We start from the raw sequence: 14995 nt of genomic DNA on the forward strand, positions 1-14995 counted from the left end.
AATTTAGATGATTATGCAGCACCTTGTAGCTGACCACAAATAAAGGGAATGGCAGAGCTATTGAAACTTGATTGGCCGCAAAACAGCACTTACAGCTCATGGTTATTTTGAAGGGGATAGGGTAGGATACCTGACTTGGGTTATTTTGATTATGGTACTTCGTCATTCTATCAATGTGACCCTGGCACCATATTTTAAAGATGGTCTCAGAAGTTGTGCTGGTCATGGATTAAACCCCACTTTTATAAGACTGATTTGCTGCTTTTGCCCACATCATCAAGTTTCTCTAAACTTCACTTCCTTTCTTTAAAATTAGAGAATTGAGCCACGTGATTTCAACTCATTTGATGAAGTCTGTATTCTGGGCTCAGATTGCCCGTCTTTTCTCATTCCCTTTACTTCCTTTCTTCCTCTTCACCTTTTTCTTTCCTCGCAACTTTAGACATATTGTGAAAATATTCAGATCACATTAATTATGTGATTTGAATTTTAGCTTTTATTAATATTGCTCTTGTATATGCCATAAGAAACTTTATTAAATAGCATACTTAATTCAGAAACGTTTAAAAGATATACACGTTCTGCATTTGGAGTTACTTAATTTCAAAAACCCATTTAAAATATGCTCCACTGTACTGAGAATAGATTACCTCCTTTTTTTGGGGGGGTTGTAAATCAAGCTTTTACTTGTTATTCAGGGAAAGATCATTTTGAAAGTAGTTGTGGAATACACTTTTATAATTAGGAAATATGTCTCTGCTCACCAACTGAAGTACAATAACTTTTTAAAAAACAATGAAAAACATAGATGTGGTTATAATTGCCACTTCCTCCGTAAGATCAAAATGTAATGAATGACCTCTGTAAGTCTTTCAGCATTATAAAAGTTACTGGCTTACAAATGTAGAAAAATTAATCGAGTACATTCTTAAAAATCATAATTACCAAGAAAATATATAGTTTATTTTTGTACTCTGATTATGATAAGCCCGAGGAACTATATTTAAGAGAGTGATTTTGATTTATGTTCAAGAGCGAGGGATTTGAGTGTCTTTGTAATTTCATCCTATTAAATTCCTTCAGAGAGTAAGACCCTGACAAGTGATAGAGAAATATTTAAGGATATTTCTTACCATCTGTTACCTTTTTCTACTCATTATATTTTTTTTCTTAATTTTTTTTTTTTCTGTGAGAATTTGATTCCTGTTTAGACATTTTAGTACTCGTATCGACTTAATCTCTTTCATGAACACTTGAAATTTTTCTCAATTTTTTTTGGGATGAATTGTGTCTACTTTATTTATGACTAAGAAGCAATATGGCAAAATGATAGTAAGAGAACTGTTGGGAACCAGTTTTGCTTGAGTGAGAATTCCAACTTTGTTGTTTACTAATTGTTGACCTTGAGTGAGTAAAACTGAAGTTGCAAATCCTTGAACCTGCAAATTCTTCTGACTTACAGGTTGCTTAGAAGTAAAAGGAGGATTCTAGTACTAATCAATCTGATAAAATAGTTGAGGGCTTTATAATACTGTATTTATAGCACTTAGTATAGTGTGTGGCACACAGTAAAGATCTCTTTCACTGAGGTTTACTTTCATTCTGTACTTAGAGCACCCAAGACCCTCTGCAGTATATTTTGGACATAAAAGTTAAGTTAGAGTATGGGGGAAATGATTCTGTTGCCCCTAGTTCTTTCAGTCTATAGTGTCTTTTAAGAAGGTCTTTATGGTGAGTAGTTCCTAAATAACCTCTTCTAAACTTAATTTTCTTTTAGAAGATAATCATCATAATTACTAGATAGGAGATACCTGTTTGTAATTTTTTTTGCATATGTGAGTATATATATATATATATATATGTATAGTTTCTTGGGTAACTTTTGCTTCATTTTAATGTATTTTAAGAAACTTTAGATGTCTAATGGATTGTTAAGTGGCACAGGGATGGCTTGGTTTGGTTCGAGGAGGCCAGTGAGAACTGGGACCATTGAGGAGAAATTAACAAGTATGTGAATATTTCAACTTAATACAAGTTTTGTGTGATTCTTGAGCACCACATTTATGTTGCAGTAATTGTGCATTATCCTGTCATTGACTGAAATTTCTTAAAGTTCTAAAAATTGACCTAAGTCTAAAATACAGATAGTAAGCAGATAAAATGGCTTATTCCTTGGATGGAATCATGCAGAGTAAACTATTTAAGTGGAAGCTGGATGACCACTTGGTATGGATGTTGTAAAATAAATTCATACTAGGGTTAGGTGGTCAAGTTTAAGCCTTCTATTTTACATAGCCTTCTATTTTACATAGCCTTCTATTTTACTGTTCAGGCTGATTTAACAAAGTACCATAAGTTAAGTGGCTTAAACAATAGAAATTTATTTCTCACCGTTCTGGAGGAGCTTGACATAGTGTTTAGCCCTATATGCCAAATCATGGCTAATCTCCTTGAGAATGGAGATCTCCTCTTGTCCTTTCTGAAACCGTGCGTGGAAGAGAGAATGGTGGCAGTGACACATTTGATCTTTTCAGTACCAGGTAGCCTTCTTATCTTGGAGTGGGGGCTGAGTATTCTGCTCATTTTGCTGTAGTTTGGTGTCTGAAAAGAGGAGCCAGCATTCTTGGAAAAAGGGTTAGAGTGTTTATGTGTAGTGGATGAGAATGTTTTTGTGTCCCTTTGTTACTTTTTGTGTAATAAAGTACTGGAAAAAGGTTATTTCTGAGGACGACTGCTGGTGTTAGAATCAAGATTTTGAGGATTTGTGCCCTCATTGCACTAATGTACAAGAGCATGAGCAATACCAATGAATATTGCTTAGTGATGATAAAGACTATTGTGGAAAAATAACCATTACCGTCAAGACCAACTGTTGTGTTGGCAGTAAACCTTTGTTGTTAACCTTAACTTTGAAATGAGGTTCTCAAATATAGTGATCCTTATATTTGAATTTTCCCTTGGTAGTTAAGACATTTTATAAGCGTATTCTCTGCTTTGTAAAGTTACAGTTTTGTTTCATTTCACCCTAAACTTCACCTCACATGGGAATCCCTTAGTTTAGGTATTCTCTTTTTTGAGGGATAAACTTTTTTACTTGAACTGTAATTTATTATTAAGTCAGCAAATGTTTTTATATGACAGAATGTTTTTTATATGACAGAATGTCTGCAAGAGAATTGAGTTTCAGAGGTGGGGGAACATGTGACTTCTTTGATAATTGAAAGGACCTCCTCAGGGAATTGGCATGTTCTGTCTTCTATAGGATAGAAAGAGCAGGTATATAAAACCGACTTGATAGCTAAAACAAGCAATAACAAAGAAAGCCAGTAGGTTAGTATTACTTATGAAATAATCAAAAGTGGAATATTAAACCAAATATGAGCATAAATGTATTTTTATTTTTATTTATTTTTTAAAGATTTACTTATCTATCTATCTATCTATCTATCTATCTATCTATCTATCTATCTATCTATCTATCTATCTATCCATGCACTGGGTACAGTCAGAAGCGCGGGAGGGTGAGAGAATTCACCAGAGCCAGAGCCGGGAGCAGAGCAGGCAGAAGGACTGAAGGACACTGCTGAGGGGAGCAGCGGGAGGCAGGAGAGGTCTGCGTGCCATGTGGGACCCTCACCTGGTGGCCGGGGAGCAGCCGGGGATCGAACCGGGGCTGCAGAGGCCGCGGGCAGCTTCGCAACCCAGCGCTCAACCGCTGCGCCACCGGGGAGGCCCCATAAATGTATTTTTAAATGACCAGAAAGAGTTGATCCCAGGAATGCAAAGATAATTTAGCAGTAGAAAATGTATACTCATGTTACCTACCATATTTGTAGATTAAATGAAAAGATGGTTGGTGTTACAAACATGCCATTTCTGCCTCAAAATGATAATTAATGCTAAATAAAGTAAAAATTCCATCAGGATTTTTTGTAGAACTTGACAATCACATGGGTGAATAAAAGGTTTAGAGAATAGTTAAATCACTCCTGAAGATATGTCAGTACTTACACAATAAGCACAGACCCACAAAGAGAAATTGGGTGGTGTGATAAAGAGCACCAGAAATAAGTTAAGACGTGTTGCAGACTAGGAGAAAGTATTTGTCATCGTTCATAAGAATTAGAAGGTTGGTGCCCAGAATTCCTATTTAAAATTCCTGAAGCCCCTTGGGAGGAAAAAAAAGGTCCAAAATCAGTTGGAGTCAAGTCAGGAAAACATATCACCCTGGGTATTTCAAACAGGCAAGTTAAAATAGAAGAGACAGTAGGAGCAAAAGGGAGAAAGGGAAGAACAGAGTGGCAGATTTGATGGGGCTGAGGTACCCAGAGGAGCTTCTGCTGCCACTAAGGATGGACCCTGGAGCTGCCCCCGCTCAAATCTGTGTGCCCACAAAAAGTTCTGGTTTATTATGGCCAGAACCAGAAAGCTTCCATTCAGCTCCAACCATGTTCTTACCCTCCACGGCCACTTACTGGCACAGTCCAGCTCGCAAGGGTGTCATTTACAGATTCTAGACCCCAGCAGTTCAGAGTGGTATGTAGAACGGTGGGTGTGCAGCTGAGAGAGAAAGAATAAAATGTGCGCTTTACAGATGGGCTGTAAAATCTGGTAAATCTGGTAATCAAGAAAATGTCAGTTAAAACATCATACAAAGAAAATTAAAGTTTGAGGTTCTGGAGGATGGGAAAGAAGAAGTCTTTCAGGAGTGGACAGTGAGTTGATAGAAATACTTTGGAGAGAAACTAGGCTTAGTCCAGTTAAGCTACGGCTGGGCTAAGTCAAAGCTTAGACTTTTACAGAGTTTCTGATTAGCTCTCCCGTGGAATAATTTTACGTCGGCATGCATTTTTGTCGTGGATGTGCAAAGCTTGACTTGTTAAGAGGGCAAAACGGAAAACTAACGTCTCCTGTAGATGACTGAATAAATAAATTGACTTCTTTGACTGGGGAATTGTTTGTAGCATCTAAAATTGAGTAACCGTGGATAAGTCTCAAAAAACTATTGAGTAAGAAAAGTGAATTTTGATGCACTCCCTCTCTCTCTCTATATATATATCATTTATGCAGATTGAAAAGCGGAACTGTACGGCATTGTTTATGAATACATATCTATAGTAAAAATTTAAACTGTGTGGAAAGGAAGCATACTTTAAAGATACTTCATTCCTTATGAGATGGAGAGAAAAGTTGATTGGATATGTCGGAAGGTTAACTGCACGGCAAGAGTGGGGAGACATCTGAAGCAAATGTGGCAAAAACGTTACTGCTTTAATGTTGGTGGTAGAGTGAGTGTGATGTATTTTTTTGTTTGAATCACTTGTAATTTCAAGAATTAGAAAACAATCAGCTCCTTTGGGAAGCCTTTGGTTAGATGGCCTTTTTCTGTGTTCCTAGTGGCATTTGCACATTTCTGTGTGAAAGCCTGCCGTGGCTGTCACAGCCTGGGAGGCAGCGCTTAGGGAAGGTGGTGGTTGGGGGGGTTAAAACAACCACCACTGCCAGGCACTGTGAGCCCCAGATGCGGAACTGCCCAGGCCTTCTATGCTGGTGAGGCTGTGTGTGAAGCCCCGCCAGCCTCACGCGTGCTGCGGAGGGACGGGTCCCCCGCTGCTCCCCTCAGCGCTGTTTCCTGTGGTGGTCCCCGGGCGTCTTGAGGGATCACGTGTGATCTCTAGGCATCAATGACTTTTACATCTAAGATTTTTAAAGAACTTGTTGATACATACAAAAGAATGTATATACCTTATTTTTAAATTTAAGAGCCTAAAAATAAAAGACCATGGATCCGCCAGTAATTGAGGCGCTAGAATTCCTTCAGACATCTTGAAAGTTTCCTGGTCCTGTGGTTCTTTTTCTCCCCAGGGTAACGGGTGTCTTAAATTTTGTATGTAGTATTCCATTTAGATATATACACATGTCATTTTTATATATAGGCATATATGTATTTCATTTTTTCATGGATTTGAAAGTAGCATGAAGTTTTAAGAAAATAAATTCAAAATACTTTTTTTGGTCTAATTATTTTTTTTTTTCAAGAGAAACCTTATAGGCAACTTTGATTTTGGGTGTTTTTTTATGGTTTGTTTTTATTTCCATCATATGCCATTATAAACACTCCTAAATTACTTACTATGCAACATTATACTAGCTTTTTTCATACACTTTGTAACCTGATGAAAGACATTGTAGCAGGAAGCATTTCCTTGCTTTTTTGTTCTAAATTTGCAACTCAGGCAGTCATTTGCATTTGGTGGCTTAAATTTTTATGGCTGGCATGGAGCAGCACGAGTACTGGTCGTCTCCGAGCACACTTTAGGGCTGGGACAGCCTCAGGTATTTTACCTGAGGAATGTTATTGGTCTCCTAGTTGATGATATTTATCGCATGTGGCCACACATCCTAGAGTTATTTACTTAAAATAGTCTAAATAAGACTTTTTCCTTTTAAAATCCTAAATCTAAGTGTGTCCACTAGATGTCAGCATTAGGAAAGATGCCGTGTAACGTGCAGAATCAGCCAGAAGCTGTGTGAGAGATTCAATATGATGAGAAAACCAATTAGTGTTAAGTCAAATATTTTATGAGATTCAAGATTAGATGTCAGGTCTCCCCATTTCCACCCCACACATTTAAGTCAAGTACCCTAATTCCATGTAATTACCAGGCTAAATAAAATATATTGCTCTTTACATGTGCCAGGGATTAATGGTGAGATTTGGTCCCATGATAGAAACAGTCACTCCTGAATCCTGCTTCACAGGAAAGAGAACCAATGTTTAGTACCTGCACTAGTTCCTGACGATAGCAGATTCAATAGTGTTGGGGATTAAGCTACTCTGTAGAACTTCCTCTATACCAGTCAGATTCCATTTAGGAATTTGGGAAGGGCATGGAGAGGAAAGAGGGGAAGAGACAGTGTAGATGGGTTGATCCAGGAAGCCCTCTCTGAGATCTTGAGCACCAGCCTGAATGAAGTGCAGTGCTTGTCTTTGAAGGTCTGTGGAGAGAGCCTTCCAGGTTAGGGAAAAGCAGCTACAGAAAGAGAGAGAAATCTTGCTGTGTCTCTTTTGGTGACAGATGGGCTTTTATGACAGATAGTGTGGCTGCCTCTTGTTCCATGAGTTCTGTACTGGGAACAGGTTATGTCGGCCAGTCAGGTTGCTCTGACAACAGCCTTAGTAATAGCAGGCATGGCATTAAACATTTTGCTTTCAGTGACCCATTTAATGACTTTCTGAACACTCTGCAGTGGACATTACTATTATGCATCCTTCGTGAATGAGAAGCTGTAGGCATGGAGAAGTTAGGAGAGTTGACTAAAGTCACAAAACTTAGAAATGGCAGAGCTGAGGGTTTAGACCCAGGCAGTCAGATACCCACTGGTACCAGCTAGAGTTGATAGCTCTGTATCATATATTTGAAATCAGTTACACTGATGGGATAGAAGTTTTGTATTTGTCTTGGGCAAAACATTAAAATATGCAAGGTAGGGATATGCTTTTAAGTTTTTCATATATCCTTGTCACTGCATATCCTTATGTCACAAAGATATGACAACAAATAATATAATGGCCTGTTTTTAGATCTTTGAATAATTCCATGAGATTTTGTTCAAAAAAGACACATGTGGTTGTTTAGGTGCTCTCTGACCTGTGCGGTGTATGGTAGAGTTCTGCATTGGGCAATATCGGTGGTTCTCGGCCAGGGGTAATTTTGAAGAGGGGATGTTTGACAAACACTTCTGGTTATCACAGCTTGTGTGGTGGGTTACTATTGGCATCTCGTGTATGTAGGTCCAGGATGCTGGTAAAGGTCCTATAATGTGAGAAAGACACCCTCCACAATAGAAAAATCTCAACCCAAATGGCAGCAGATTGAGGTTGAGAAACCCTGCACTAGATAAACTGGGCCATTTGCAAACTGAATGTCTTATGTTTGGGATGAAGAGGTAAAAAGTTGTCAATCTTGGGCACTCACGGCGTGAATAGCCCAGGGCTAAATATATATACAGGGTGAGGTGGGTGTAGAGCCATTTTAGGGTGGGGTGCCTGGAAAGAAGGACTAAATAGTGGAAGAAGTTTACAGAAGGGGGTGCAGGAAGATGATGCAGATCAGCTTGGCCAGTTTCAGTGTCTTCCCTGAGGATTGACTTAGGCGTACAAGTAAAAAGGTAAGGAAACCTAGTCTTCCTCTCCCTCCCTCCTGTACCCAGTGATGGTTTTCTGCTCATAGGATTAATTTTAGGACAGCATTTCACCAATAGTTTGTTTGACAGAAATGGACTAAAGATGTTTACTGTGATTTATAACATTGAAAGTTATTGCTGAATTGAAGACTCTGGTTTGTATTAAAAGAAATGAAGCCACTATTACCTTTAGAAGGTTATTTTGTGTGTTTTGGGCTCAAAGGATGATACCAGCCAACATTTGTTGAAAACTTCTGTGTGCCAGACAGTGTGCTAAGATGTCAGTGCTGAATCTCATTAAATTTTTGTAATGACCCTGTAAGACAGTAATTACTATGATGTGTGTTTTACTGATGAAGAAATGAGTCCCAGAAAGGTTAGGTAGCAAGGTCAGGCAGCTAGTAAGCCAGAGTTGGAATTCTGATTTAATTCATTGACTAAACTTGCAAACCAGCCTTTTTCTTCTTAAATACAATTACTGTCCTTTCTCATGCTTATTTTCCATCTCTAGTTGAAGTTTTGGTACACTAGGTAATTTTTTGTGTAGTTGGTCTCAGTTCTTGTTAATGAATTTATATGTGTTTGGAATCATTACATTCCACATATATTTGAAAGTTTTTTTTTTTTTTTCAAAGCTCTGAAATACTTTATTTTCAGCTGGTTCCTTAAAAAATCTATTGAATTCATTTAGTAATCAATTTTAGATAATTATTCAGATGTGATTTTGGGAAAATCTTTAATCATTTTTAGATAATTATTTGGATGTGATTTTGGGAAAATCTTTATATTTTTCTTTATGAATAAAAGTGTGGTAGTATTAAATTTTTACATATGTAGAAACAAGAGGGTATATTTTTTGAATTTTGTTTTCACTAATACAGTCACATAAAACATTGTGCAAAATCGGTTCATTGAAATCTTTATAAAGATTTTTTAATATCAAAAAATAAGGTAGTTCCCTACTTCTCCCATTGGGGAATATAATTTTAAAGGAGAGGGAACCTTCAGCGTTTACCATGTTTGGGAATAAATTAGATTGCTTTTAATAATTTCTAAGAAATGTCTGTGCCACTATCAGGTTTTGACCTGTAGAACAATTCACTGTGAGGCATATGTATGTATTTCCTCTTCTGAAAGCTTGCGTTAGAAACATGCACCCTTGTGCAGGGAAGTAGGTGGAGGAAGGGGAACAGCACAGGTGGCCAAATGTTCTTTACAAACATCTTATAGTAGGGGGTGAGTAATAAGGAATCTTCTTTCCAAGATAAAAATGTTGTTACTTTTATGTTTTGTTTCATTTATATTTGCCAGCATTTCCGTATTTGCAGAACAAGTATTGAGATTGGGGGAGAGGAATGCGTGGGGCATCTCTGCCGTAGTCTGCCTTCCTTGTACTCACTGCAGCTTCCGGGACTAACTTTGGTTTTCTGGATGTTCCTGACACCACCTTCCACCTTCAGCCTTGCTGAGTCGTGGCACATTCTTGGGCATGATTTATGCCAATGCCTGATTTTTACTGGTTGCTCCTACAAATTTGCTAGGTTGTGAGAATTGCTGCCTCCCTTTTGTGCTTGTTTAATATGTTAATGTAAGTTACATTCCTTGTATATGTAGTTGATATGGTTGAATATTCAACCAAAGATTTAAGTAAAAGAAAGTGATTAATCTTAGAAGTATGGACATGTACAGATACTCTTTTCTGTGTGGTAATTTTTTTAAATGGTCATTATTTAATAACTTCCCTTAATCTTTAATGGGTAAATGTGGTTTCAATACTGTCTTCCTTATATTCCCATTAGGATTTGATTCTGTAAGAAGGAAAATATCCCTATTATTGAAAAGTAATGGTCTCAAAATTTGCAAGATTTATTTTTGATGTTAAATTGAGAATATATTTTTCAAACATTTTTAAGGAGTAACACTAGCATAGCTATTAATCACGTGTAAATATTGCCAATTATATGTAAAAACCTAATCTTTTTTCTAATCTTCATGTAACTTTTTTGCTATGTGGAAAAGAAGGACAAAAATTATAAACTCAGAGCCAAAAGTGCTTTTGTTATTCCAAATTTTCAATGCCAAAAGCATATAAAACTGCACCTGTTGGTAATTATGAGCAAGCCAGCCTTTGCCGAATCCCAGGCCTCTGCTAAAATTTTTTTTACTGGAACTAAATGATGTTGCCATTTTTATTTTTAGGTTTGCTGGCATGGGTAATCTCATTAAGGTGCTAACCAGGGACATAGACCACAATGCAGCACATTTTTTCTTGGACTTTGAAAGTAAGTCTCTCTAGCCCTTCACAGCTGGTGTATAATGGTAAAGGTGAAAAATCAATTATATTCACACCACAGTGAAGGCCAGCCAGAATATTTGTTGATAAAATACGGGGATCAAACAAAGTTTGCATGATTTTTTTTCTTAATTGTAGGCAAACATCACCATCATATGTATAATTCTTTAGTTTTTCATTTGCTAAAATCATGTGGCATCTGTAGCCAGTGCTGTGCTTTCATCAGTCCATGCAGCAAGCAGCCTTATGATGAACGTTCTAACAGTATGCCTTAGTGGCTGAGCCCAGCGGTGTGTCTGCTTAGAGTCTATGGAAATTCTGTAAAAAAATCATAATGGTGCGACCTATCCAGAATCAACATTTAAATAACTTCCACCAATTAATAATCCAAATTTGGTTAGAAACATAATGCTGTGTTTAATGGCATACAGGAAGTAAGTTGAATATTCTGCCATTTTAAGATGAAATGTAAAGGTGAGCTGTGACCAAAATTTTGCTTTAATATTTGGCTTTAAAGTAAATTGTTTCAATGCTGTATTAAATAAGTTTAGTTGTGAATAATTCTTGATCAGAAATTTCTTTTTCAGAATACTAGCACTATTGGAATACTTACAGAATTTTTCATTATAAGGCCATTAATGAAACTTGTCTTGGGAGAATATTGAGAAGAATTAGAGCAACTGTTGTGCCATTGTGTACAGGAAAACCACATTTCACCTCTAGGTCCTACATATCAACACCTTGAGAACCCGGTTTGCTGTCTGCCAGAGCACAGTCTGGGTAACCTGAAGGACGAATTCATGGCCTAATGAACATTTTCCCTGTTACTATTTTTTAAAAAATAAATTTCAGATGTTCTTTTTTATAAAGGGATATTTTCTCTTTTCTCATTCTTGTCTTGACAGGTACCTTAACATGGGGAATCTTCTTAAAGTTTTGACATGCACAGACCTTGAGCAGGGGCCAAATTTTTTCCTTGATTTTGAAAGTGAGAAGATGATTTTATATCTATTTCTCTTTGCCTGCAGTAGACTGCGTTTGTCTTGCTCTAAATGAATGTTCCCACTTTGCCATCTTTTTAACTGCTTTGCATGACTGAGCTATGAATTGTTTGAGTAAAATTTCTGGTGCCTTCTAGAACTGGAAATAATATTTCATAGATTGAATTGTGATAAGATGTTTTTATTTGAATTCTTATGAGAAATTCATATCTCCTAGTTGGACATTATTTTATAATTTGAAATCTATTCTCCAATGAAAACATTTCTATGAAAAATTTTGGTGGAAACAACAAATGCTACTTCAACATTTGTTAATAGAAGCATATTTGGGGAAAATTTAATGCACTTGAGAAAAATTCACTAGGCTTCAATTACTCTGTAAATATTAAAGTATTTTAAATACAAATCTGTTCATGAAGGCCATTCAAAGCTCAGTAATTTGGGCATAATATTAAAAGGTAAGTGTGAACCTAAATTATTTAATCTTGCAGATAATTTGAAAAGTTGAAAAACTTCATTGTATGTATTTATTCCAGGAATTATTTTTTTCTAATTCTAAATAAAGAGAAAAATAATGGGTTCACAGACCTTTGAGTAATTTGCCTTCTGTTTGTTTTATGTTGCATGACCTATTGTAATATGGTCTAAGAGTGGCAGGTAAGTGTCATTGACGCCCATGCATGTTGAAAAGCTTTTGCTTTCGTGGCTGTCAGTATTGCTTTCGCTTGTCTGTCATATGAAACAATGGCATTAAATTGGTGTTTTGGTATGAATGCTGCTATTTTAACTGTTCATTAGAAAATTGTTAGGAAAGGGTGAAGAGATAGTCTTTAGATTATAAATCATTCGATCCTTTGCATTTTATCTGAGATTAAAACATTGGAACAGATATTTAAATATTTAAAATTTTAATTTTTTTCTGGTTTTGAAAGCAAAATAAATAAATCCCTTAAAATAAATTCTGAGAGAATCTTTGAATTTTCTATCAACTTAAGTTTATGTGATATTCTAGAATTCATTTTATTTTATGTATAATTCATATATGTTTTTCTTAAAAACAGGACAGTTCAGATGAACACATCAATTTATAGCCTGTCTCCATTTTGTGGAGTAATTTGTGGTCTCTGATATTTTTCTACTTGTGCATTCCTACAGATGTTCTGTTACAGTTTAGGTACTGTGTACATCTTAGCAAAGAGTAGCAATGTCAATATCAGGACCATATTAAATTGTTGGGTTTTTAGGGGAAAATGTTACCAAGTGAATGTTCATTTTCTTGACCCTTCTCAACAATTTAACAGTGCTATTTGAAGTGCATGTTTAGCATGAATTTTAATCAGCTTGGGGATGTTGAGCAGATTGCTGACTTGAACAGTATTCTTTCAGATGAGGCAACTTACATTACTAGAGCTGTATTTTAGTTTATTTGCATCTGTTTCAAACTTGGTCTTGTGTATTTTTCTGCTATTCTGTCTCTTTTTTACTCTTTGTCCCAAATTCCTTCCATTGCAGAATCTTGGCTTTGATACAGTCAAGATCTTGTTCAAGACTTGGCACTTGATCTTTTTATAAGTCTAGCATTATGTTTAGTTCAAGTAAGAAGCATGCATTTTTAATGGAGTACTTACAATTCTGTTTGTTCTTGGTTTTCCAATATGTGGGGTTTGACTCATTATCTTTAAAATTTGAATAGCTAATTTAGTGGCAGGATAAGGATAAAAATGCAAACAAAGCAACAGTAATAACCAATAATGAAGAACTAATTCTTAATGGCAGATATAAATTAAAAAATTGTATTTGTTGCCTATATCAGTCAACATAGAACTTTTGATTTAACACTAGTGCACTGTAAATCAAATTTAGTGAAAACATAGTTTATAGTAGGCCAGCGTTTTCCTGTTATTATTTATTAGATTTATCTTACCAATTTGCATATTTGTCTTCTTTTTGAATACATGTTCAAAAGTTTACGTTATCATTAGACTTCCCATCATAGTGACTGCAACCCTTCAGATGGGTCTTCTCTTAAACTGTTTTGTAGCAGCATCAAAATTGCTAATACAGTTGATTTGCCACTTCCTAATGATTACTTAGAATAAAACCACAATCTTTTATTCAGTAACTTAGCAGCACATTGTTCATTTCTGTATGAACAGGAATATTTAGTAAAACTTCCATTTTTTTCTAACTGGTTAAATCTAGCTCAGTGTATATCCATGATTGGACAGCTATAGAAATAATTTCATACAGAGTGATTAACTGGTGTATTGCTTCAAGCTATATATATATATATATATATATATATATATATATACACACACACACACACAGTCGAACTATTCCAGTATTTTAAAAACAGGATTTAATGGAATCCTGCAGTTTATAAAATGAAGACTATGTCTTTAAAGTAAATCATTACTCCCCTAATTCATGTGTGTGCATGCATTTACTGTTTTTCATTTTAGTTCAACACACATGACTTACCAGTTGTATAGGTGGTGAGGATACAAAGATACTTATAGGTGGTGAGGCTACAAAGATACTCAGTCAGTGCCTTTGGGGAGTTCTTGCTGTTTACAGGATAGACAGAAATGCAAACTAGTAATTTCATTTACATATGTTGCATTCAAGATGTATATCAGAGGGATTAACTTTACTTAGCAGTTAGTAATTAGACATGGACTTTCTGGTGGTGGAAATGAAATAGAATTTTTGAGGCTTAAAAAATTTAGTAAAGGGTTATAGATAGAACAATATGTATAAAAGGCCTTGAGAGCATGAAATGACATTCTGTATTCAATGAAACTATATTCCTTACTCTAGAGGTATAAGAAAAAGGGACTTTTTCTTCAATCCGTTTGTTAAGATTTTATTTTAAAAATAATGACTCAGTCAAGATAGAAGCCCAGGGTTGCCCCATAAAATTTGGCAGCAGTTAAGCTAATAATAGCATATGCAGATGACAGTTGTGACCTATATAGCGTCTTCTAGTTCTTATAATTTCCTATTTTATAATGACAGTGTTAATTTATAACTCATTCCAATGACAAACCATTAGCCTGAGTAACAACTACAGCTACTATAATAGCTCATTAAATTGTGGTTCTTGGGAGAAGGACTTTATTTTGATGTCCCTTCCCAACCTTAGCACAGTGCTTTGTAAATGAGAGAAGTTAAGTATTTGTTAGTTAACTTTGATTGACTCATTTCCAGGCAGACCAAAATAGGATAGTAAGTACAGATAGTCATTTGTCAAGGAGAAATAGAATCTTACTTCCTCTCTCCTTTGTTAAATAGTGCCTTTCCATTTAGCTGTACATTTCCTCTAATTCTTGTGTCTTTTGTGTTTACCTGTTTCCCCCACCACCCCATCTTTTAAAAATATTGACACCAACTCTTTTAGTCTAACCTCATTTTACCTCTTGCATATTTTCAATTGCATTTGCCCTGAACTTTGGAATTTCTTTATTTTGGTGGTCTTTTCTTACATATATTTTTCTAAAATGATGTAGGA

General features: G+C 35.8%; 1 protein-coding gene across 3 annotated transcripts in view; it reads left to right on the forward strand.

The window, feature by feature from the left end:
* The window catches only part of CYRIB (CYFIP related Rac1 interactor B), a 128427-nt gene that overhangs the window by 90207 nt on the left and 23225 nt on the right, over window positions 1-14995 (forward strand). Inside the window, exons 4-5 of one of the 3 annotated variants that reach the window (XM_054691984.1) lie at window positions 10387-10469; window positions 11386-11468. In XM_054691984.1, coding sequence (XP_054547959.1) covers window positions 11396-11468 — 73 coding nt within the window. In that variant the 5' untranslated portion in view covers window positions 10387-10469; window positions 11386-11395. The remainder of the gene's footprint in view (window positions 1-10386; window positions 10470-11385; window positions 11469-14995) is intronic. The other 2 variants (XM_037501722.2, XM_037501712.2) reach the window with 2 other exon arrangements.

Source organism: Talpa occidentalis, unplaced genomic scaffold, assembly GCF_014898055.3.
Source record: "Talpa occidentalis isolate TD23 unplaced genomic scaffold, MPIMG_talOcc4v2.1, whole genome shotgun sequence".
Lineage (NCBI taxonomy): Eukaryota > Metazoa > Chordata > Mammalia > Eulipotyphla > Talpidae > Talpa > Talpa occidentalis.